Here is a 23,965-nt window from a genome sequence, read left to right on the forward strand (position 1 = left end):
GGGTCCACGTGGGTGACGCGCGGGGCCACGCCCCCACCTTGGGACACACCCGGAAGCGGCGGCGGCGGCGCCCCTCGGGGAAGATGGCGCCCTCGGGGCTGAAGGCGGTGGTGGGGGAAAGTGAGTGCCTCTCCGGGGCCGGGCTCTGGCGTCCGGTGGGGGACGGGGGTCGGGGACGCACGGGCTCTGGGATCCTGGGTTCGTGGCGGCTGGGGGTTGGGGGCCGGGCTGGGCGTCCGAGCACCTGACCTTCGAGGGGGCGGGCGGGGACGGGTTGCCAGCTGGACGCCCCTGCTCTCCTGTGCCAGAACAGAACAAAATTGGGGGGCCGGACTCCGGGGACCCAAAGGGGACGGCTAGAGTGTGGCGTAGGCTGGGGCCCGGACTCCTGGGCCTCCTAGGGTGCCTGCCGGTGGAGGAGAGCACAGCTGGATGCCCACACTCTAGGATCTCTTAAGCCGGGCAAAGTTCAGGGGCTGGATTCTTGGGGCCTCCTGGGGCTCTGGTCAGCGACCCTAGGTGCTGTGAGCGCTCAGGGGACGTGTCCAGGCCCCAGAGGGGTGGTGGTGTAGAGGATGCCTTCCTCCTTGCCCCATTCCCAGGAGTGCCTTGCAAGCTGGAGGACACAGGCGTCCAGGCCTCACCGGCCCCGGTTCTTGGGGGAAGGGTGGAGGGCGCCTCTTCCTCCACCCCGGGGAGTTCCGGCCTCAGCTGCTCCTTCCGCCCTGGCCGTCTTGATAACAGTGGACATGACACAGTGGACGTGGCTGGGCGGGGCCACCCCGTTACTTCTCTCCACTCCTCTAGGCAGGGCAGTCTGTAGTTCAAACCCCTTTAATTGGGGGAGATTGGAAAAAAAGTGATTCCATTTTACAGATGAGGAAACTGAGGCCGGAGGTCAGTGGGATAGCCTCAGCTAGGCATGCCTCAGAGCTGGGAACCAGGGGTCCTACATTTTAGACCAGGGTGGGGGGACTGGCTGAAACCCTCACAGCAGGAATACTTGAGGTAGCAGGTGGGGAAGCCGAGAGCCTGGCTCTAGAGGCAGATAGAGCTGTAGATGATCCCTATTCTCCTCTTTTCATTTATCTAAAACATGCTTATCGAATGGCACCTTTTGCCCCAGCACTCTGCCACTTAGACACTCAGGATGCTTAGGTGAGTTGCATGTTGCCTAAGAATCTGTTTCCCTGTCTGTAAATTGGGGGTGACCCCAGAAGCCAATTTGCAGAACTGGGGGCTAAAAATAGATGATTACTATGCAGTGTCTCACGCCTGTTGTAATCCCAGCATTTTGGGAGGCCGAGGCAGGAGGATTGCTTGAGGCCAAAAGTTTGAGACCAGCTTGGGCAACATAGCGAGACCCCATCTATACAGAAATAAAAATAAATTAGCTGTGGGTGATACACACACCTGTAGTCCCAGCTACTCGGGAGGCTGAGGCAAGAGGATCGCTGGAGCCCAGGAGTTGGAGGCCGCAGTGAGTTATGATCACACCACTGCACTTTAGCCTAGGGGACAGAGTGAGATCTTCCTCTCTTAAAAAAAAAAAAAAAAAAAACTAAATGGGAATTAAGATGGGGGTTCAGCCCCAAGGCTGAGAAGGCTTGGGGCAGTGGTGGGACCAGAGAACCAGCATTCTGACCCCTCCCCTCCCTTCCCTGCAGAAATTCTGAGCGGAGTTATTCGGAGTGTCAAGAAGGATGGGGAGTGGAAGGTAGGGGCGAGGCAGATGGCTGGGTACCCAGAGGCAGCCCATCATCAGGCCCATGGGGAAGACCCTGAATGTGAGACCCCCAAGAACTCCCTGTCCACATGGGTGGAGTTGGGTGAATGCGTCCTGGGTCCTCCCACCCAGCCAGCCCTTGAAACTGCCCTTCCCACTGCCTTGGCCCCTCCTGGGGCCAGCTGTGGCCTCTTCCGCCTGCTTCTCCATCCATCTGTCCATCCATCTGGACAGGTGCTTATCATGGATCACCCCAGCATGCGCATCTTGTCTTCCTGCTGCAAAATGTCAGACATCCTGGCTGAGGGCATCACCAGTGAGTGAATGGGTCCCCAGTGAGATGGGACCTCAGCGTGGGAACCCCTGACTGTGCCCTGCTCCCAGGGTTTAGTCCTTGAATGTAGGATCCCCTCAAATCGTCCAGAACTCCCAAGTATGCAGCTCCCTGCACGGACAGCCCGGATCCTGTGACCAAATCCATTCTTAAACATTGCAAGCTGACTGCGGGAGCCCATGGATTGCAGGCCTCCCCTGCAGGACTCCCTGGCTGCAGCCCCTTCCTGACAGTGCAGCCCCCACATGGAGCCCTGTGTGGGACTCCCAGGGTGGACTCTGGATGTGGGGTCCCAAGAATGCAGAGCCTTCTATGGGTGACCCCAGGTGGTGTCCCAGTCACTTTGCCATTGAGGGACAGGTGCTGAGGGAGCCTGTCCTCTCAGAACCTCAGTTTCCCTGTCTGTAAATTTGGGGAACCCAGTTGGCTGCACAATCCCTGCAGAACCCTGTTGTGTGGCTCTTAGCTGGTGATCCCTAAGTGGGTTTCTCCTGTAGTCCCCTCCTAAGCATCCACTCCTCCTCCCCAAGCCTCCAACCGCCCCACACCTGAGACTCCCCACGTGGCCCTGCCTGGATGCCACCCACCTGTGTCCCTTCCTCTGTTCCTACTAGTTGTTGAAGACATCAACAAACGGCGGGAACCCATTCCCAGCCTGGAGGCCATTTATTTGCTGAGCCCCACGAAGAAGGTGCCTACATGAGTGAGCGTGTGTGGATGTGCGTGCATGTGTGTACATGCGCATGTGCGTGTGTATGTCTGCATGTGTGATTGCATATGTGTATGTGTGTGCATCTGTGTACACATGTGCGTGTGTCCATGTGTATGTGTGTGTGTGCATGTGTGTATGTGTGTGCATCTGTTTATGTGTGTGCATGTATCTGTGTGTGTGTCTGCATGTTTGTGTATGTGTCTGTGCATGTGCATGTGTGTGTCTCTGTGTCTGTGTGTGCATGTGTGTCTGCATGTGCATGTGTGTGTCTGTGTGTGTGTGTATCTGCGTCTGTGTGTGCATTTGTGTGTGTGCGTGTGTGTATGCGTGTGTATGTATGTGTGTGTCTGTGCGCATGTGTGTGTGTGCACGTGTGCCCATGTGGATGCGACACTAGTGTGCATGTGCACATATACATGACCCTGTCCATCCATGTTTGCATATGGTGGCAGATGGGAGGTGGCTGGGAGGCCTAGGCAGACAACGAGCCTGGGTGTGCAGGCTCAGGCCCAGAGAGTGATCCACCTTCCCCAGTCAGTTCAGGCCCTGATTGAAGACTTCCGGGGGACCCCAACCTTCACCTACAAAGCGGCCCATATCTTCTTCACTGACAGTGAGTGAGGAGAGCCTAGGGTGTTGGTGGATGGGGTCAGGAGGTGTGGGGGCTGCTCTGGCCTGATGCCCCACTCCTGCCTCACCCCAGCCTGCCCCGAGCCCCTGTTCAGTGAACTGGGCCGCTCTCGTCTGGCAAAGGTGGTGAAGACGTTGAAGGAGATTCACCTTGCCTTCCTCCCCTACGAGGCCCAGGTACAGCCCAGGCTCATCCTGGGCAGGGGGTGGGGGTTTGTGACCAAATGTCCCCTGTTCCCTCAGAAACAGACACTGAGGCTGGGCGCAGTGCCTCACACCTGTAATCCCAGCGCTGTGGGAGGCCAGGGCAGGAGGATCACTTGGGGCCAGAAGTTTGAGACCAGCCTGGGTACAACGCAAACCCCGTCTCTTAAAAAAAAAAAAAAAGAAATTAGCCTGGCATGGTGGCATGCACCTGTAGTCCTAGCTACTCATGGGGCTGGGGTGGGTGGGTCGCTTGAGCCCCAGAGGTCGAGGCTGCAGTGAGCTATGATCGCACCGCTGCCCTCCAGCCTGGGCGACAGAGCGAGATCCTGTCTCAAAAACAGATACATAAAGTAAAATTTTAAAAAGGGAGGTACCCACAGAGTCCAAGGAGCTCTTGCCTTGAGTTCTAGCCCACTGGGCCCCTCTCTCTCTGCTTATGTCCCTCTCCACGCCCAGGTGTTCTCCCTCGATGCCCCCCACAGCACCTACAACCTCTACTGCCCCTTCCGGGCAGGGGAGCGCATGCGGCAGCTCGAGGTGCTGGCCCAGCAGATTGCCACGCTGTGCGCCACCCTGCAGGAGTACCCGGCCATCCGCTACCGCAAGTGGGGACCCCACCCAGCCACACCCCAATGCCGCCCCCCCCAACCGCGTGCAACACCTAACCTTTAACCTCTCTTGTGACCCCAGCCCCGGCCCTCACCCTGGCCCCTGACTCCCACCTTCAAACCCATCCTTGACCCCATCCCCTAATGATGTCCCCTGTGTCTGACCTCCCCGCCAGGGGCCCAGAGGACACAGCCCAGTTGGCCCACGCTGTCCTGGCCAAGCTGAACGCCTTCAAGGCAGACACTCCCAGTCTGGGCGAGGTGAGGGGGCGTGCTTGGGAGGTGAGGGGGAGGGGCAGCCCCAGCCAGCTCAGGGTCAGTGCCTCATTCCTGCCCTAAACCCCACCCCAGGGCCCAGAGAAAACCCGCTCCCAGCTGCTGATCATGGACCGGGCAGCTGACCCCGTGTCCCCACTACTACATGAGCTCACGTTCCAGGCCATGGCCTATGATCTGCTGGACATAGAGCAGGACACATACAGGTCTGCAGACTTGGAACCCATCCCCACCCTTGCCACCAACCTGGTTCCCCAGTCCATAGCTCCCCTGACCCCCAGGCTCCCTCCTTCCTCCCCAGGTATGAGACCACCGGGCTGAGCGAGGCGCGGGAGAAGGCCGTCCTGCTGGACGAAGACGATGACTTGTGGGTGGAGCTTCGCCACATGCACATCGCAGATGTGTCCAAGTGGGTGCACATGGAGACTGGATCCCCCCCTCCCCCGCTGTGGGCCTGGTAGCGGCCTTGGGATCCCTGGCTGCTGCCAAGTCTTTGGCCCTCATGAGCACCCCTCAGTGTGACTCCAGACTGGCCTCCAATTTCACCCCACCTCCCCCTGTGCCCCCTGAGTGGGCTTACCCATGGCCCAGTGCGGGGACACATGGCCTGTGGCTCCTCTCCCCTCAATCTCACCCCTGCCCACCCTCATGGCCAGGAAGGTCACGGAGCTCCTGAGGACCTTCTGTGAGAGCAAGAGGCTGACCACGGACAAGGTAGGGGCGGACCCAGGTCACCAAAGGTGCTGGTGGAAGGAAGCCCCCCTCCCCATGGGTGCAGGGCCACAGCCTGGATTTCGAACCTGGACTGAGGCCCAGGTGGGCACTGCCTGGCCTCGCCCCCCCAATCCCTACCCTCTTCCCCCTACTCCCCCAGGCGAACATCAAAGACCTATCCCAGATCCTGAAAAAGATGCCGCAGTACCAGAAGGAGCTGAATAAGGTGCGCTCGGGTGGGCAGGGAGCGGGAACACCTCGGCCCCTCAACCCCATGCTCTGTCTGCATTCTGCCATGACTCAGCCTTTGTTACCCCCAACCCCCACCCCGCACCCTGCAGTATTCTACGCACCTGCATCTAGCAGATGATTGCATGAAGCACTTCAAGGGCTCGGTGGAGAAGCTGTGTAGTGTGGAGCAGGTGGGGCAGGGCCTGTGGGGGGCAGGGCTAGTGGAGAGGTGGAGGGGCCTTGGAGAGAGGTGGGGCCTAGTGGGGAAGGAGTGGGTCTTGTGGAGAAACGGTCCTAGGATGAGGGCCTATGCCTAGGATGAGGGCATAGGTGGATGGGGCCCTGGGTGAGGGGTGGAGGCTTGGAGAGGGGGGACCTGAGTGAGGGGTGGGGCCTTGGAGAAGTAGAACCTGGGAGAGGGTAGAGCTGTGGAGAGGTGGGACCTGGGTGAGGCACCGGGCCTTGGAGAGGTGGGACCTGGGGGAGGGTTGGAACCTTGGAGAGGTGGGACCTGGATGAGGGGTGGAACCTTGGAGAGGTGGGACCTGGATGAGGGGTGGAACCTTGGAGAGGTGGGACCTGGGTGAGGGGTGGAACCTTGGAGAGGTGGGACCTGGGTGAAGGGTGGAACCTTGGAGAGGTGGGACCTGGGTGAGGGGTGGAGCCTTGGGGAGGTGGGACCTGGGTGAGGGGTGGAGCCTTGGAGAGGTGGGACCTGGATGAGGGGTGGAACCTTGGAGAGGTGGGACCTGGATGAGGGGTGGAACCTTGGAGAGGTGGGACCTGGATGAAGGGTGGAGCCTTGGAGAGGTGGGACCTGGATGAGGGGTGGAACCTTGGAGAGGTGGGACCTGGATGAGGGGTGGAACCTTGGAGAGGTGGGACCTGGGTGAGGGGTGGAACCTTGGAGAGGTGGGACCTGGGTGAGGGGTGGAACCTTGGAGAGGTGGGACCTGGATGAGGGGTGGAACCTTGGAGAGGTGGGACCTGGGTGAGGGGTGGAACCTTGGAGAGGTGGGACCTGGGTAAGGGATGGAGCCTTGGGGAGGTAGTCTCAGGATAGGGGTGTGGCCTGTGCATAGGTGGGTGGGGCATTGGAAAGGTGGGACCTGGGTGAGGAGCAGGGCCTGTGGAGAGACTGTCCCTGGACAGGGGTGGGACCTTGAGAGACCTGGTGCTGAGATAAGGTAGGACCCAAATGTCCTCTTGTCAAGGATTCTGGGGATGTCCCTGGCCCGCCTCTCCCGTCCCCTTCCCTGACACATAGTGGCCGGTGGACGGCTGACCCCATGCCCGCAGGACCTGGCCATGGGCTCCGACGCAGAGGGGGAGAAGATCAAGGACTCCATGAAGCTGATCGTGCCGGTGCTACTGGACGCGGCGGTGCCTGCTTACGACAAGATCCGGGTCCTGCTGCTCTACATCCTCCTTCGGAATGGTGGGTGGGGGCTGTGGGGAGTTGGAACGTCCCCATTTGCCAGCGTCTCCCACGATCCTGGGAACTGCTGAACTCCGCAGCTCTCCTTGGGTCATTTCCACTCACCGGGCTCACCAACCCCCACAGCTACCCCTCTGGACCCGGGAACCCTCCTACATTGGCTTGGGGATTTCTCCATTGAGGTGAGGGCTCCCTGCTGATGTGGAAACCCTCACATCTGTGATTCCTATAGATGTGGGGCTCCCTCAGCTCATCCGGAGGAGCCCCTGATCTACCCCCTCCAGGTTTCCCACTTTTGCTCACACTAACCCGGGGTCCTGAGGCCCTCCCCACTGCAAGATTCTCCTATCAGTCCTGGGAGCTCCTCAGCCCACCCCAAACTCCCCTAAACCTGGGAGCCCACCTGGCCGCCGCCTCCAGCCCGCCCATTCCCGTCCCCCAGGTGTGAGTGAGGAGAACCTGGCCAAGCTGATTCAGCATGCCAATGTACAGGCGCACAGCAGCCTCATCCGCAACCTGGAGCAGCTGGGAGGCACTGTCACCAACCCCGGGGTACGCCAGGAGCGGGCGTGGGGGGACCCGGGGAGAGGGTGCCGATCACAGCAGGGGCCCTGCAAGGCAGAGGGCCGGTGGTGCACAGTTACGGTGTGGTTCCTGGCGTGGTGTGGTTGCTGGGAGGCCAAAAGCAGTGTTTCGGGTCTGGTCTGGGGCCCAGAGGACACTGGGGCCTCCCCCAGTCCCAGCTCACACAATAGGCAGGGGGAGTGAGACATGGGTGCTGCCAGGCTGGTCCTGGCAGTGGTGCGTTTGGGGGCGGGTGGTCTGAGTGCTAGAGGCGGGGAGTAGGGTCCCCAGCGTGGGGGCTACGACACATTGTCTATCTGGGCTCCCAGGCGTCTCTGAGGGTGCCCCGCACCCATCCAGCACCCGCACACAGCCATGTGTGTGCTTGACTCTCGGGCGAGCCTCTCCCATCTCTCTCTGGCCCTGTGCGTCCCCCTGCAGGGTGCCCTCACCCCATCCCCATCTCTCCCCCATCCCTCATCCACCTCGCTGTGCACTGTTTCTCCATATTTCTCTTACCCTTCTCTCTGCCTTTCCCTTTCTCTCTGTTCTCTTTCTCGCTCCCCTCCCCTCTCTGTCCCCCTTCTGTTCCCGTCTTCCTCTCTCTGTGTTTCCCGCTTCATCTCTTGTCTCTCTCTTTGCCTTCATACTTTGTCTCACTGCCTCGTATCTCTTTGCCTGTCTCTGCCTCTGTCTTTGTCTTTCTCTGGCTCACTCTGTCTCTCTCTGGCTCACTGTTCCTCTCTCTCGCTCTCTTGCTGTCTCTCGCTCTCTCTGGCTTTCTGTTCTACTTCCCCATCTTTGCCTGCCATCCCCCACCCTACCAGCCACACCAGGCCCAGCCCCTCTGTGACCAGCCTCCTCCCCCTCAATCCCCCTGCGGCCCTCCCTGCCCTGCCTGTAGGGCTCCTCCAGCCGGCTGGAGCCGAGAGAACGCATGGAGCCCACCTATCAGCTGTCCCGCTGGACCCCGGTCATCAAGGACGTAATGGAGGTACTGGGTGGGCAGGTCAGGGTGGGGGTCGGCCCTCCGCATCAGCTGGCGGCTCAGCCTCCCTCCTGCTGAGGCGCTAAGCCTCAGGGCTTAGGGGAAAATGCTCATTGCTGGCATTCCTTTGGCACCGATCTGCTCTGCTGAGGGGGACATGCCAAACCCGCAGCTGAGGAATTGGGGCGACAGCGGGGCCTGTGCTGGGGAGCCTCACTTCCTCCCCACCTGCCGGCTGCCTCCGCTATGTCTCTAGTCTGTTCTCCTGCCCCTCCAGGAGCCCCCCTGAGCCCCAGCCCTGGCCTTCCCAGGATCCCAGGGCAGCACCATCCAATGGTAATGGGCCCGGGGCGGCTTCCTGGCTTCCTCCTTGTCCCTCTAAGAGCCCTGGCCCCTCCTTCTGCCTGGGGGCCAGAGGCCTGGACCTCCTCATCCCCATGGACCTTGAATACCTGGAATTCTGGGGCTCTGAGGGGCTGAGAGCCCAGACGCTGGGTTCCCCAAAGGGCTGGGGGTATTGACTGATGGTCCCCAAAGGCTGGAGGCCCAGACTACTGGGTCGCCAAGGAACTGTGGGTTTAGACTTCTGGGTACCCAAGGAGTTATGGAATTAGATTCGTGGGTCCCCAATGAGTTATGGGTCTGGATTTCTAGATCTCCAATGGACTAGAGGCCTAGACTCCTGGGTCCCCCAGAGACAGGAGGTGGAGATGCTGGTTCCTGTCTGCCAGGATCTTGGCCCCTGAATACCCCGTGGGGGGTTCTCCTGACCCCAGGCCCATGCCTGGGGTTCCTCCCCTAAACCCCCTCTCGGCCGCCAGGACGCCGTGGAGGACAGGCTGGACAGGAACGTGTGGCCCTTCGTATCCGACCCCGCCCCCACGGCCAGCTCCCAGGCTGCAGTCAGGTGAGGCCCCGGGGCTGCCCCCACCCACGCCTGGGTCTGTGTTAGGTGCGCTGCCTGGCGGCGGTGACGGCCTCCTGCCTGTGCTTTCTGCCCCTGCCCTGCCCTGCACAGTGCCCGCTTCGGTCACTGGCACAAGAACAAGGCCGGCGTAGAGGCCCGGGCGGGCCCCCGGCTCATCGTGTACGTCATGGGCGGTGTGGCCATGTCGGAGATGAGGGCTGCCTACGAGGTGACCAGGGCCACCGAGGGCAAGTGGGAGGTACTCATTGGTAAGTCACCAGGACTGGGACCCTGGGGCTCTGGGGCTTGGGTTCCCGGGGGCTAGGCTTGTACCTTCTAGGTTTCTAGACTCCAGAGTCCTTCGAGTCAGGGACCTGGTTTGCTGAGGGACAGGGACAGCGCCACACCAGCCGGGACTCTGGCGGGAGCCTGCCAAAAATGAAGGCAGCGCCCCCCAACATCATCCCCAAACCTCTGCTCCTGCACAGGCTCCTCACACATCCTCACCCCGACCCGCTTCCTGGATGACCTGAAGATGCTGGACCAGAAGCTGGAAGACATTGCCCTGCCCTGACTCCTGGCCCCGCCCCCTGCCCCTCCCTTTCCAGAGAAATAAACTCTTGCCGTGTCTCTGCCAGCCAGCGCCCACCTCACTTTCTTTCCAAGGGAGCCCCTGGGAGTTGTGCTGAGCCAGGCCCGTGCCCCAGGCCCCACCAACCCCTATTATCCTCTCAGAAGGAGAATTAGCCTCTCCCTGTCCCCGAGGGCATCTCAAGCCCTCATGGAGTTTAAGAACTTGGACTTTTCGGCAGGGCACAGTGGCTCACGCCTGTAATCCCAGCACTTTGGGAGGCCAAGGCGGGAGGATCACTTGAGGTCAGGACTTCAAGACCAGCCTGGCCAACATGGTGAAAACCCATCTCTACTAAAAATACAAAACAACTAGCCGAGCGTGGTGGTGGGCACCTGTAGTCCCAGCTACTTGGGGGGCTGAGGCAGGAGAATCGCTTGAACCCAGGAGGTGGAGGCTGCAGTGAGCTGAGATTGCCCCTCTGCACTCCAGCCTGGGTGACAAAGCGAGACTCCGTCTCAAAAAAAAAAAAAAAAATTGGACTCTCGTTTGAATATCAGCTCTAAGATTTTCTAGCGGTGAGGCCCTGGCCAACTTACGGGGTTCCCAATCTAAAAACATGGAGCCCAAAATAGCAGCTGCTTTGCAGAGGAGAGAAGGGAGATAGTGCAGGAAGGCTGGTGGCATGCAAGCATGACAGCTGCTGCTACCCCATTTTCACTGGAACCATTTTGGCTGCTCCGTTAATATTGTTATTAAGCAGAATGGACCCTGGAACTCCAACCCCCCTAGAACTGTTCCAAGGGACCTGTAGGCACACGATGCCAGGAGTTGTGTTCAGCTTCTGCTGTATTCATGTGAGGCACACAGCAAACTCTCCCTGGTTTCTCCTCCCACCTCCACGGGGTTCACAGAGGCTCCTGACTGCAGGAACTATCAGGGCCTTCAGTGGGTGTATCTGTTTGCTAGGGCTGTCATAACAAAGTACCACAGACTAGGTGACTTAACAGAAATTGCCAGGCACCGTGGCTCATGCCTGTAGTCGCACTTTGGAAGGCCAAGGCAGGTTGATACTTGAGGCCAGGAGTTCAAGACTAGCCCGGGCAACATAGTGAGAACCTGTCTCTACAAAAAAATAGAAGTAGCTGAGTGTAGTGGTGTGCACTGTGGTCCCAGCTACTCAGGAAGCTGAGGTGGGAGGATCATTTGAGCCTGGGAGGCAGAGGTTGCAGTGAGCCAAGATCGTGCCAGTGCACTCCAGCCTTGGGTGACAAGAGCGAGACCTCCATCTCAAAAACAAAACTATAATCCCAACACTTTGGGAGGCTGAGGCGGATGGATCACCTGAGGTCAGGAGTTCAAGACAAGCCTGGCCAACATGGTGAAACCTTGTCTCTACTAAAAATACAAAAATTAGCCAGGTGTGGTGCATGGCTGTGGTCCCAGCTACTTGGGAGGCTGAGGCAGGAGAATCACTTGAATTCAGGAGGTGGAGGTTTTAGTGAGCCAAGATCGCACCGTTGCACTCCAGCCTGGGCATCAGAGCAAGACTCTGTCTCGAAACAAACAAACAAATTTATAGCCTTATGTTTCTAGAGACTGGAAGTCCAAGATGAAGATGTCCACAGGGTGACTCCTTCCCAGGCTCCTCTCCTTTCCTTGTAGACAGCTGTCTTTTCCCAGTGTGCTTACACAGACTCCTCCCCCCGCCCCCATGCATGTCTGTGTCCTAATCTGCTCTTCTTACAAGGAAACTGGTCATGTTGGATTAGGTCCCACGCATATGACCTCATTTTTAGTTAATTATTTCTTTAAAGATCCTATCGCCAAGTATAGTCACTTTCTGAGGCAGTTGCGGGGCAGGACTTTAGCATAGACATTTGTGGAGAGGACACAGTTCAGCCCATAGCACTCAAGTGAGGTGTGAATCTCTCAGCGCCAATAGAACAGGAGAGGCTGGATGAGGTAGCTCACACCTGTAATCCCAGTGCTTTGGGAGGCCCAGGTGAGAGGATCGCTTGGGCCCAGGAGTTCGAGACCAGCCTGGGTAGCACAACCAGATCCTGTCTCTACAAAAAAATTTTTAAATTATTATTTTTTTTATGGGCGTGGTGTCTTGCACCTGGGGTCCAATTTACTCAGGAGGCTGAGGTGGGAGATCGCTTGAGCCCAGGAGTTTAAGACCAGCCTGGGCAACATAGCAAGACCCCATCTCTACAAAAAATAAGAAAAATTAGTCAGGCACCTGGTGGCACATGCCTGTAGTCCCAGCTGCTCAGGACTTTCAGGTGGAAGGATCGCTTGGGCCCAGGAGGTTGAGACTGCAATGAGCTATGATCATGCCACTGCACTCCAGCCTGGGTGGCAAGGTGACACCCTATCTCAAAAAAAAAAAAAAAAAAAAAAAAAAAAGAAAAGAAAAGGAAAAGAAACCTCTCTGGGGCACAGATATACAGCCAGCCACACGAGTAATCTGAGGCAAAAGGGGCTGTGGGAGCCCATATCACATCTAATCCACCCAGACTGGGGGCAATCAGGGAAGGCTTCCTAGAGGAGGCGGCATTTGCAAAGAAAATGAAAATGAAGAGGGCAAAGGGAAGGGAGGGGAGGGCAGAGCAGAAGCCAAGGCCAGAGAATGTAGGAGGCCCCTGAGGAGCTGGAGGGGAGGGTACTGACCTGCACCCCAATCTGAGAACCATGTGGAGCCACACAGGCCATGGTGAGAGTTTTGGTCCCTGCTGAGGACATAGGACATCATAGACAGGGTCTGAGTTGGGACAGGTGGGGACCCATGTCTCATGTTGGCGGTGAAATTCTCGCTACTGGAGTGGGTGCCTGGAGAGGGGGCAGAGGGTGGGGAAGCAGCCTCTTCAGAGGTAGAGCCTCTCTTACCGCCTGGGTTCAAGCGATCCTCCCACCTCAGCCTCCTGAGTAGCTGGGACCATGAGTGCACGTCACAAAGCCCAGTTAATCTTTTAATTTTTTGTAGAGACTGGGTCTGGCTATGTTGCCCAGGCTGGTCTCCTGGGCTCAAGCAATCTGCCCACCTCGGCCTCTCAAAGTACTGGGATGACAGGCGTGAGCCACCACGCCCGGCCTCTCTCCTGATTTTGAGGTCACAGATCCTTTTGAGAATTCAGGGAAATCTAAGGACACTCATCCCAGAAAAACTGCACACACAATTTGCTGGTGGGGCCTGAGGAAAATGCAGCCCCCTCTGATTCAGCAGTTCCATAATTAGGATTTATCCGAATCTCCCACCAGGGCAGGGAGATGGATGAGGAGAGTTGTGAAGGGGATGAAGTGTGGGGAAGAAAGTGGGTCAGCTGTGGACCCCTGGGGTCCGCCTGCCCTGGATATGCCTTTGCAGGGCCTCAGCAGGGATGCGTTTTAACTTACGGGAGGTGCAGGGAGTGGGAGGGAAGTGGTTTTAATGTTTAAAACTTAAGCTCAAGGTCGGGCACGGTGGCTCACGCCTGCAATCCCAGCACTTTGGGAGGGTGAGGTGGGAGGATTGCTTGAGGCCAGGAGTTTGAGGCCAGCCTGGGCAACATAGCAAATTCCTAAATGTATGTATTTTTGAGACAGGGTCTCACTCTGTTGCCCAGGCTGGAGTGCAGTGGTGCGATCTCGATTCACTGTAACCTCTGCCTCCTGGGTTCAAGCGATTCTCCCGCCTCAGCCTCCCAAAAAGCTGGGATCATGGACGTGCGACACCATGCCCGGCGAATTTTTGTACTTTTAGTAGAGATGGGGTTTTGCCATGTTGGCCAGGCTGGTCTGGAACTCCTGGGCTCAAGAGATCCTCCCACCTCAGCCTCCCAAAATGCAGGAATTAGAGGTGTGAGCCACTGCGCCCAGCCAATCTCTACAATACTCTTTTTATTTTATTTATTTATTTATTTATTTATTTATTTATTTATTTATTTATTTTTTGGAGACTGAGTCTCGCTCTGTCGCCCAGGCTGGAGTGCAGTGGTGCGATCTCAGCTCACTGCAACTTCGGCCTCCCCGGTTCAACTGATTCTGCTGCCTCAGCCTCCCGAGTAGCTGGGACTACAGGTGCGCGTCACCACGCCCAGCTAATTTTTGTATTTTTAGTAGAGACGGGGGTTTCACCATGTTGGCTGGGACGGTCTCGAACTCCTGACGTCGTGATCCACCTGCCTTGGCCTCCCAAAGCGCTGGGATTACAGGCGTGAGCCACCGCGCCCGGCCAATACTCGTTTTAAGAAAAATTTAAAAATGTATTCACGCCTAACTGGGTAGTTACTTGATACAATAAATGATCTTTTCTAGATTAAGAAAAAAGAAAAACATTTAAACTCAACTTCCTGGGAAGCCGCAGTTTTGCTCCGGGAGTGGCTTGTGTAGGCACGCGCTGCGAGCGCCAGGGGGCGCTGCGGCGCAATTTCCCGATTTCTTTGATCTTCCGAGTCTGTAACTGGAGATGAGGTGACCCTAATTAGAGACGACGGGGAAGTAGGTCAGGGGTTATTCCGTGGTTCTCAGCGGAGACAAAAGTCTGTTGCTTAAACCGCCTCTGCCTCTGCTCCTTACTTATACTCAGGTGATGCAATGTCTTCACACTAAAGGCAAATATTGAGTCTACAAATATTTATGTGTCCCTGTGGGCGGCGGCAGCTGACAATATCAGGTCCTAACGAGCACAAAGTCAAGCTCCCTCTGCACGCGTTATGCAGATCCTCAAAACCCTCCTGTGAGGATCGCTGGAGCCTAGGAGTTCGAGGCTGCAGTGAGCTATGATCGTGCTTCTGCACTCCAGCCTGGGTGACAAAGCGAGAAGTTGTGTTAAAAAAAAAAAAAAAAGTTGGGGGGCCGGGCGCGGTGGCTCACGCCTGTAATCCCAGCACTTTGGGAGGCCGAGGCGGGCGGATCACGAGGTCAGGAGTTCAAGACCAGTCTAGCCAACACGGTGAAACCCCGTCTCTACTAAAAATACAAAAATTAGCCGGGCGCGGTGGTGGGCTCCTGTAATCCCAGCTACTCGGGAGGCTGAGGCAGGAGAATCGCTTGAAACCGGAAGGTAGAGGTTGCAGTAAGCCATCATGCCACTGCACTCCAGCCTGGGCAACAAGAGCGAAACCCTGTCTCAAAAAAAAAAAAAAAAAAAAAATTATCCTATGAGATCCCTCCCCCAAGTCCATTTCCCACCTCATGGTGGACCTGGCTGCTGTTCTTCAAACACACCACACTGTCCCTGCCCCAGAACCTTTGCACCTGCTATTCCCATCATCCACAATGCTGTGCCTCGCAAGCTATTGTACTCCTTCCTCCTTCCCTTCCCCAGCTGGGAGAGGCCCCTGCTTTACTTCCTTGTGGTACCCCCACTTAGGGTGCTTTCTTTCTGGTTCCCTTCTGGTACTGAGGAACGATCCTCATTCTGGATTTGGCAGGTTGCTTCCTCTCTCCCCATCCCTGCCCCGATGTTTACCCTATAAATGGTTTAGAACCACACGCTCTATTGGAGTAAGGGTCAGTTGTAGCCAGAATAATATCATGCTGGGCTGGTGGGGCCGGGTACTTCCTGGTGCATCACATCAGGGGGTCCATAATGTCATGTCACTACGATTGATGGGTGGCTTTGGGGAATGTCCCTGGTCCCCAGTAACTCTCCACATAAAGATGTTAGCAGGAGCTGGGCCCAGTGGCTCACGCCTGTAGTTCCCAGCAGTTTGAGAGGCCAAGGCGGGAGGATCACTTAGGCCCAGGAATTTGAGACCAGCCTGGGCACCATAGCAAAACCCTGTCTCTACTAAAAATAAAATAAAGACCGGACACGGTGGTCATACCTGTAATCCCAGCACTTTGGGAGGCTGAGATGGGCAGATCACTTGAGGTCAGGAGTTCAAGACCAGCCTGGCCAACATGGTGAAATCCCGTCTCTACTAAAAATACAAAAATTAACCAGGCATGGTGGCGCACACCTGTTATCCCAGCTACTCAGGAAGCTGAGGTAGGAGAATCACTTGAATCCAGGAGGCAGAGGTTGCAGTGAGCTGAGCTCATGCCATTGCACTCCAGCCTGGGTGACAGAGTAAGACTCTGCCTCAAAAAATAAATAAATAAAATAAAACAAAATAAAATAAGTAGCCAGATGTGGCAGCAATTGCTTGTAGTCCCAGCTACATGGGAGGCTGAGGTGGGAAGATGAGTCCAAGAGGTTGAGGCTGCACTGAGTTATGATCTCGGCACTGCACTCCAGTCTGGGCGATAGAGTGAGACCCTGTCTCATAAAAAGTAAAAATAAAAAAGGAAATAAAAGAAAAAAAGTTGTTAGCAGCCATCAATTTTGTTGTTGTTGTTGTTGTTGTTTGTTTTTGAGATAGAGTTTCGCTCTTGTTGCCCAGGCTGGAGTGCAGTGATGCAATGTTGGCTCACTGCAATCTCCACCTCCAGGGTTAAAGCAATTCTCCTGCCTCAGCCTCCCAAGAAGCTGGGACTACAAGCATGAGCCACCATGCTAAGCTAATTTTTGTATTTTTAGTAGAGACGGGGGTCTCACCATGGTGGCCAAGCTGGTCTTGAACTCCTGACCTCAAATGATCCACCTGCCTCATCCTCCTAAAATGCTGGGATTACAGGCATGAGCCACCTTGCCTGGCCCGCCATCCATTTTTGATTCTTTACTCTCTTAAGGATTATGTCCAACTTTATCATTCCTTCTACTGGAATTAGCTGTGGTTCTTCTGAAAAAGGCTTTCTGCTTCCCTCAGGAACTAGCTGGTTTGTACAGAAAGTGACAACGTGATACATTGACTTATGTATTATTTGTGGAATGCCTTGAGGCAAGTGGTTACACGAGCTCAGCCGAAGAGCCTGGAATGGGCACAGCCCAGAGGGTCATGTGTGGCTCCACTGGAAGCATCTAGGGAGCACCCAGGAACAATTGGCTGCCATAATAATTACTATCTAATTTATTAGATATAGTAAAAATAAATTTATTACTAATTATTGTCATTAACGATTCTGATTACTGGGTGAGAACAATGGTGATCTCATGTATTTATGTGCATTACAGGGTGAGAATTCTCCTTCCTGTGGTGTGCAGGAGATTCTAGAATAGAAACTCATTGAAATAGTGAGAGGAAAACATTTGTGACCTTGAACCTGTTCCACTTAAAAATACATGAGGGAGGCCGGGTGCAGTGGCTCACGCCTATAATCCCAGCACTTTGGGAGGCCGAGTTGGGTGGATCACCTGAGGTCAGGAGTTCGAGACCAGCCTGGCCAACATGGTGAAACCTCGTCACTACTAAAAATACAAAAATTAGCTGGGCATCGTGGCATGCGCCTGTAATCCCAGCTACTCGGGAGGCTGAGGCAGGAGAATCACTTGAACCCAGGGAGCGGAGGTTGCAGTGAGCCGAGATTGCACCACTGTACTCCAGCCTGGGTGATACAGCAAGACTCCGTCTCAAAATAAGTAAATGAATAAATCGATTAATAAAAAATACACGAGCGGACCGGTGCAGTGGCTCATGCTGGTAATCCCAGCACTCTGGGAGGCTGAGGTGAAAGGATCATCTAAAGCTGGGAGTTTGAGACCAGCCTGGGCAATATAGCAAGACCCCTGCCTCTACAAAAAATGTAGCTGCACCTGGTGGTGCATGCCCAGCTACTTGGGAGGCTGAGGCAGGAGGATCACTTGGGTCTGGGAGGTGGAGGCTACAGTGAACTGTGATTGTACCACTGCACTCCAGCCTGGGTGACAGAGCAAGACCTCATCTCCAAAAAAAGCACAAATAACAAAAACGTGAGAGTCCAGGGAAATTAAAGCTGCAGGCTGGGCCAGCAGCAGTGGTGGTGGGATGGTGAAGCCAGCGATACTAGCAGAGAAATCGGGGACAAAGGAATCAGTGCTGGAGACCTGCAGAGGAGGCGTCCTGGCCCCAGACAGGAAAAGGAGGTGATGTAACTCAATGAAGCAAGGAAATCTTGTGGAAATGAGTAAGGTGCCAAAGAGAGGCCACCCAGGGGGAGACCCAGACATTGAGGGGAGCTTCCCTTTTTTTTTTCTGTAAAGTTGCTCAAAAACCTTAGAACACAGTTGACCAACAGCTGCTGCCAAGAACATTGTGAAAAGATTTCTGGGTAAGGAAATGGCCCTGTGAATGGGAAGGCTCGGCTCTGGTGGGATCGGAGATGAGGTCTCCAGGGCTGGGGTGGGCAGGCCAGGATAGCAAAGCCCTGGCAGACAGAGCCTCCATTTTGGGTGTCCTTCATTCCCTTCTTTTTTTTTTTTCTTCTTTTTTTTTGAGGCGGAGTCTCGCCCTGTCACCTACGCCGGAGAGCAGTGGCACAATCTCGGCTCGTTGCAGCCTCTGCCTCCCGGGTTCAAGTGATTCTCCCGCTTCAGCCTCCCAAGCAGCTGGCATTACAGGCATGTGCCACCACGCCCAGCTAATTTTTGTATTCTTAGCAGAGACAGGCTTTTGCCATGTTGCCTAGGCGAATCTCGAACTCCTAATCAAGCAGTCCACCCGCCCTCAGCCTCCTTCATTCCCTTCTGAGATGATTCAGTTTCTGTCTCTGTTGGCAGCTGGGAAAGTTCTGAAAAAAGAATGAAGAGCAGGCCAGGCGTGGTGGCTCACAACTGTAATCCCAGCACTTTGGGAGGCCGAGGTGGGCAGATCACCTGAGCTTGGGAGTTGGAGACCAGCCTGACCAAAAAGGTGAAACCTCACCTCTACTAAAAATACAAAAATTAGCTGGAAATGGTGGTGGATGTCTGTAATCCCTGCTACTCGGGAGGCTGAGGCAGGAGAATCGCTTGAGCCCGGGAGGCAGAGGTTGCAGCGAGCTGAGATTGTCCCACTGCCCTGCAGCTTGGGTGACAGAGTGAGACTGTCTCAAAAAAAAAAAAAAAAAAAAAAAATAAAGACAATGGCATTAGACAGATTCTGGCTCTGAAATCTAGGCTAGCTGGCCTGGTGACTTTTTTTTTTTTCATAGAGCTGGGGTCTTGCTGTGTTGCCCAGGCTGGGTTTTGAATTTCTGGCCTCAAGCCATCCTCCTGCCTCAGCTTCCCAAAGTACTGGGAATATAGGTGTGAGCCACCAATGTGCCCCACTTTTTCTTTCTTTTTTTTTTTTGAGACAGAGTCTCATTCTGTCACCCAGGCTGGAGTGCAGTGGCACAATCTTGGCTCACTGCAAACTCCACCTCCCAAATTCAAGTGATTCTCCCACTTCAGCCTCCTGAGTAGCTGGGATTACAGGTGCCCACCATCATGCCCAGCTAAGTTTTGTATTTTTAGTAGAGGTGGGGTTTCACCATGTTGGCCAGGTTGGTCTCGAACTCCTGACGTCAGGTGATCTGCCCGCCTTGGCCTCCCAAAGTGCTGGGATTACAGACATAAGCCACCGTGCCCTGCCTTTTTTTTTTTTTTTTTTTTTTTTTGAGAGTCTCTGTCTGTCACTTAGGCTGGAGTGCAGTGGTGCAATCATAGCTCACTGCAGCCACAAACTCCCGGGCTGAAGCAATAGATCCTCCCCCTTCCTTCGGCCTCCTAAGTAGCAGCTGGGATTACATGGGCATGCCACCACACCCAGCTAATTTTTAAAAAGTTTTTGTAAAGACGGGGGTTTTCCTATGTTGCTCAGGCTGAACTCAAACTCTTGAGCTCAACGGATCCTCCCGCCTTGGCCTCCCAAGGAGCTGGAATTATAGGTGTGAGCCACTGTGCCTGGCCCTGGTGACCTTTTGACAGTAGCCCCGCCTTCCCTAGCGTGGGTTTTGCCCTCTGTAATATTGCGTAGGGCTGTTGCGATCACAGAAGGAGGTGGAGTGTGAGTACTTCTGGGGTACATGCCGGAGGCTGGGGATTTGTGGAGGTGTGTGGCTCAACTTTATTCTGGGAAACCGTGGCCAGACGGGCCGTCAGCACCTTCCCTTGCATCTACAGTTCCTCAACTGGGGGGGTGTGAGTTGTTTCATAAGCCCCTCCCCCTCATTTCTTGCAGGAAAGTAGTAATGCAAAGAAACTTTTATTTTATCCACATCTATATTCTTTGTAACCCTTTAAAATAAGATGCTTGGCGTGGCGCCTGTAACCCCAGCATTTTCGCAGGCTGAGGCAGGCACATCGCTTGAGTTCAGGAGTTCAAGACCAGCCTGGCCAACAGGGTGAAACCCCACCTCTACTAAAAATACAAAAATTAGCTGGGGCCGGGCGCGGTGGCTCACGCTTGTAATCCCAGCACTTTGGGAGGCCGAGGCGGGCGGATCACGAGGTCAGGAGATCGAGACCACGGTGAAACCCCGTCTCTACTAAAAATACAAAAAAATTAGCCGGGCGTGGTGGCGGGCACCTGTAGTCCCAGCTACTCGGAGAGGCTGAGGCAGGAGAATGGCGTGAACCCAGGAGGCGGAGCTTGCAGTGAGCCGAGATGGTGCCACTGCACTCCAGCCTGGGCGACAGAGCGAGACTCCGTCTCAAAAAAAAAAAAAAAAAAAAAAATTAGCTGGGCACGGTGGTGCACGCCTGTAATCCCAGCTACTCGGGAGGCTGAGGCATGAGAATTGCTTGAACTCGGGAGGTGGAGGTTGCAGTGAGCCAAGAGGGTTAGGGTTAGGGTTCAGAAGGAAGAAAAAACCTAGGGTGTTTAGCCCTGGAAATCTCTCTTTTGATGTTCACTGCCTCAAGGTTCTTGCTACCTCTTGCCCCAAGTCACAGCCTGGCCCCAGCAGGTCATGCCAGAGCCCCCAGCCTGTCCTCTGCCAAGCGGTGGTCCTGGCAGCCGCTTAGACTCCCACTCCGAAGCTGGATCATCTGTAGATGGGAAGTGTTTGCATAAATGGGGCCAAGGAGTGCTCTCCAGCTCTTTGGTAAAGAAGCCTGACAGCCGCCAAGGCTTTTACTTTTATTTTCCATCCTTCACCCTGGAGGGGAAGCAAGTATCACTGCATTCTGATTTGGCAGAGCCACCTGTCATTGCAGCATTGTCACCAGGGCAACAAGTTACCATCTTAGTAAGGCGACCAGTGAGAAGCACGGATTTCCTCTGGTGGTTGGTTTCACAGAACGGCAACAGTTTCTAGGCATCTGAGTGATACCAGAACTCTTTGTTCAAATAAGGCTTCAAGGACAGTTGTATAGTGACAGAGAGGAGAACAAGCTGGTAGCAATTATGAATTTTCACAAGGAAAGCTAGCTGTGGGGAGCAGAAAAATCCTCTCTGTGACTTCAGGAACAAAGAGGCCATTTCCTTTGGGTCTTTAGGAAACCCCTTTTTTCCAACTATAATTTATTTTATTATTATTTTTTGAGATGGAGTTTCGCTCTTGTTTCCCAGGTTGGAGTGCAATGGTGCGATCTCGGCTCACTGCAACCTCTGCCTCCCGGATTCAAGGGATTCTCCTGTCTCAGCCTCCCGATTAGCTGGGATTACAGGCGTCTGCCACAATGTCCAGCTAATTTTTGTATTTTTAGTTGAGACTGGGTTTCACCATGTTGGCCAGGCTGGTCTGGAACTCCTGACCTCAGGTGAACTTCCCCCCTCGGCCTCCCAAAGTGCTGGGTTACAGGCGTGAGCCACTGCGCTCAGCCCAACGATAATTTAAATTACAAGTATTTGGCCCCGCATTAGTGGTGCATGCCTGTAATCTCTGCACTTTGGGAGGTCAAAGAGCAAGGATCCTAGCAACATATGAGACCCTGTCTCTACAAAGAAGAATCAATTTTTTTGAATTAACTGGGGGTGGTGGTGGGTGCCTGTAGTCCCAGCTACTCAGGAGGCTGAGGCAGGAGGATCGCTTGAGCCCAGGAGTTGGAGGATGCAGTGAGCTCTGATGGCACCACTGCACCCCGGCGTGGGAGATTGAGACAGAGTGAGACACCATCTCTAAAAAATAATAAATAAATAAATAAATAAATACGTATTTGGTGGTGATGGTTAGAAGACTGTGTGCAGAATTTTAATGTATATAAATGCCACCTTAATAAAACCTGATTTTTAGAAAATAATTCTTGGGAAAAACAAAACGTGCAGCAGGCAGGTAGACACATTTGTCAAAATGCATCAAACTCAGTAACAGCAGACCAAAGACTGCCTGTTCTCGCTTATAAGTGGGATCTAAACTTCAGGTACTCATCGACATAAAGGTGGCAATAATGAACACTGGGGATTACCAGGGAGGGGTGAGAAAAAGGGGCATGAGGGTTAAAAAACTAACTGTTGAATACTGTGCTCACCATCTGGGTGACAGAATCGCTCATACCCCAAACTTCAGCATCATGCAATATACTCAGGTAGGAAACTGGCACAGGTATCCCCTGAATCTAAAATAAAAGTTGATAAAGAGGGTCCCAGGCGCGGCAGCTCACAACTGTAATCCCAGCACTTTGGGAGGCCAAGGCGGGCAGATCGCATTGAGGCCAGGAGTTTGAGACCAGTCTGGGCAACATGGCGAAACCCTGTCTCTACTAAAAATACAAAAATTAGCTGGGTGTGGTGGCAGGCACCTGTAATCCCAGCTACTTGGGAGGCTGATGCAGGAGAATCGCTTGAATCCGGGAGGCAGAGTTTGCAGTGAGCCAAGATCACACCACTGCACTCCAATTTGGGCAACAGAGCGAGACTCCGTCTCAAAAAATGAAAAAATAAATAAAAGTTGATAAAGAGGGCTGGGCATGGTGGCTTATGCCTGTAATTCCAGTACTTTGGGAGGCCGAGATAGGCAGATCACTTGAGGCCAGGAGTTTGAGACCAGCCTGGGCAACATGGTGAAACCCCATCTCTACGAAAAATACAAAAATTAGTTGGGCGTGGTGGTGTGTGCCTGTGGTCCCAGCATTTTGGGAGGCCTAAGTGGGTGGATCACTTGAGGTCAAGAGTTCGAGACCAGCCTGGCCAACATGGAGAAACCCTGTCTCTACTAAAAATACAAAAATTAGCTGTGTGTAGTGGTGCATGCCTGTGGTCCCAGCTACTCAGGAAGCTGAGGCAGGAGAATTGCTTGAACCCGAGAGGCGAAGGTTGCAGTGAGCCGAGATTGTGTCACTGCACACCAGCCTGGGCAACAGAGCAAGACCCTGTCTCAAAAAAAAAAAAATTTAAAAAGTTGAAAAAGAAAAACAATGCATGAAATCAAACACATAAGATAGGCACATTCTACTGTATGTAAATTACACATCAACAAAATGGATTTTTCAAATATCACTGTTTCTGGGATTTTATTAGATAGCATTAGGTACAAAATTGAGGTCAGTAGAGCTCAGTTTTACTGGTAGAAATCAGAGGAAGTTAAAGGATTTTATGTTTTAGAAGAGAATTAAGGGGCATATTGTCTTTTCCTGCTACTGAACCAAGAGTTTTCAGACTGGGACCCTAAATAACCCTAGGGGTTCCATGCCTACCCTGCTTTCTTCTCAATCTGTCATCACAGCCGCCCACTCCTTTTGTGTCCTCCAAAAGGTTTTACCCGAAGAGTTCTGAGACCAAAGGGTTTGAAAATCAGAGCTCTCAAAAAATGATTTTTCTTTTTCTTTTTTTTTTTTTTTTGAGACGGGATCTCACTTTGTTGTCCAGGCTGGAGTGCAGTGATGCCATCGTAGCTCACTGCAGTCTCAGCCTTTCTGGGCTCAAGTGATCCTCACACCCAGCCTCCTCAGTAGCTGGGACCACCAGCATGGACCACCACACCCAGCTAATTTTTTTCCATTGATTGATTGATTAAGACCAAGGCTCACTCTGTCACTCAGGCTGGAGTGCAGTGGTGCAATCTCAGCTCACTGCAACCTCCACCTCCTGGGTTCAAGCGATTTTCCTGCCTCAGCCTCCCGAGTAGCTGGGATTACAGGTGCCCACCACCACGCCAATCTAAGTTTTGTATTTTTAGTAGAGACGGGGTTTCGTCATGTTGGCCAGGCTGGTCTTGAACTCCTGACCGCAGGTGATCTGCCCGCCTTGGCCTCCCAAAGTGCTGGGATTACAGGCATGAACCACTGTGCCTGGCTTTTTCCCTTTTATCTTTGGAGAGATGGGGTCTTGTTATGTTGTCCAGGCTGGTCTCAAGCTCCTGGCCTCAAGCGATC

The 23,965-nt window shown here is 54.3% G+C and overlaps 1 protein-coding gene across 11 annotated transcripts; it reads left to right on the forward strand.

The window, feature by feature from the left end:
- Positions 1-15: 15 nt before the first annotated feature.
- Positions 16-9,972, forward strand: STXBP2 (syntaxin binding protein 2). Of its 11 annotated transcripts, XM_063614987.1 has the most exons (20): positions 38-120; positions 1,127-1,158; positions 1,668-1,717; positions 1,961-2,042; positions 2,675-2,751; positions 3,307-3,385; positions 3,476-3,579; positions 4,066-4,214; positions 4,394-4,478; positions 4,569-4,699; positions 4,795-4,902; positions 5,150-5,207; positions 5,368-5,433; positions 5,549-5,629; positions 6,738-6,876; positions 7,319-7,428; positions 8,345-8,434; positions 9,250-9,335; positions 9,447-9,604; positions 9,824-9,972. In XM_063614987.1, the coding sequence occupies exons 4-20, from the start codon at positions 1,970-1,972 to the stop codon at positions 9,907-9,909; spliced, it is 1,680 nt and encodes a 559-aa protein (XP_063471057.1). In that variant the 5' UTR covers positions 38-120; positions 1,127-1,158; positions 1,668-1,717; positions 1,961-1,969; the 3' UTR covers positions 9,910-9,972. The 11 variants fall into 11 exon arrangements, with proteins under 11 accessions (XP_055096204.1, XP_055096205.1, XP_055096206.1 ...); XM_055240229.2 differs by lacking the exon at positions 1,127-1,158 and having other exon boundaries at positions 16-120; positions 3,274-3,385; XM_055240230.2 differs by lacking the exon at positions 1,127-1,158 and having other exon boundaries at positions 16-120.
- The last annotated feature ends 13,993 nt before the right edge of the window (positions 9,973-23,965 follow it).

The sequence above is a fragment of the Symphalangus syndactylus genome, chromosome 13 (assembly GCF_028878055.3).
Source record: "Symphalangus syndactylus isolate Jambi chromosome 13, NHGRI_mSymSyn1-v2.1_pri, whole genome shotgun sequence".
In the NCBI taxonomy this organism is placed as follows: domain Eukaryota; kingdom Metazoa; phylum Chordata; class Mammalia; order Primates; family Hylobatidae; genus Symphalangus; species Symphalangus syndactylus.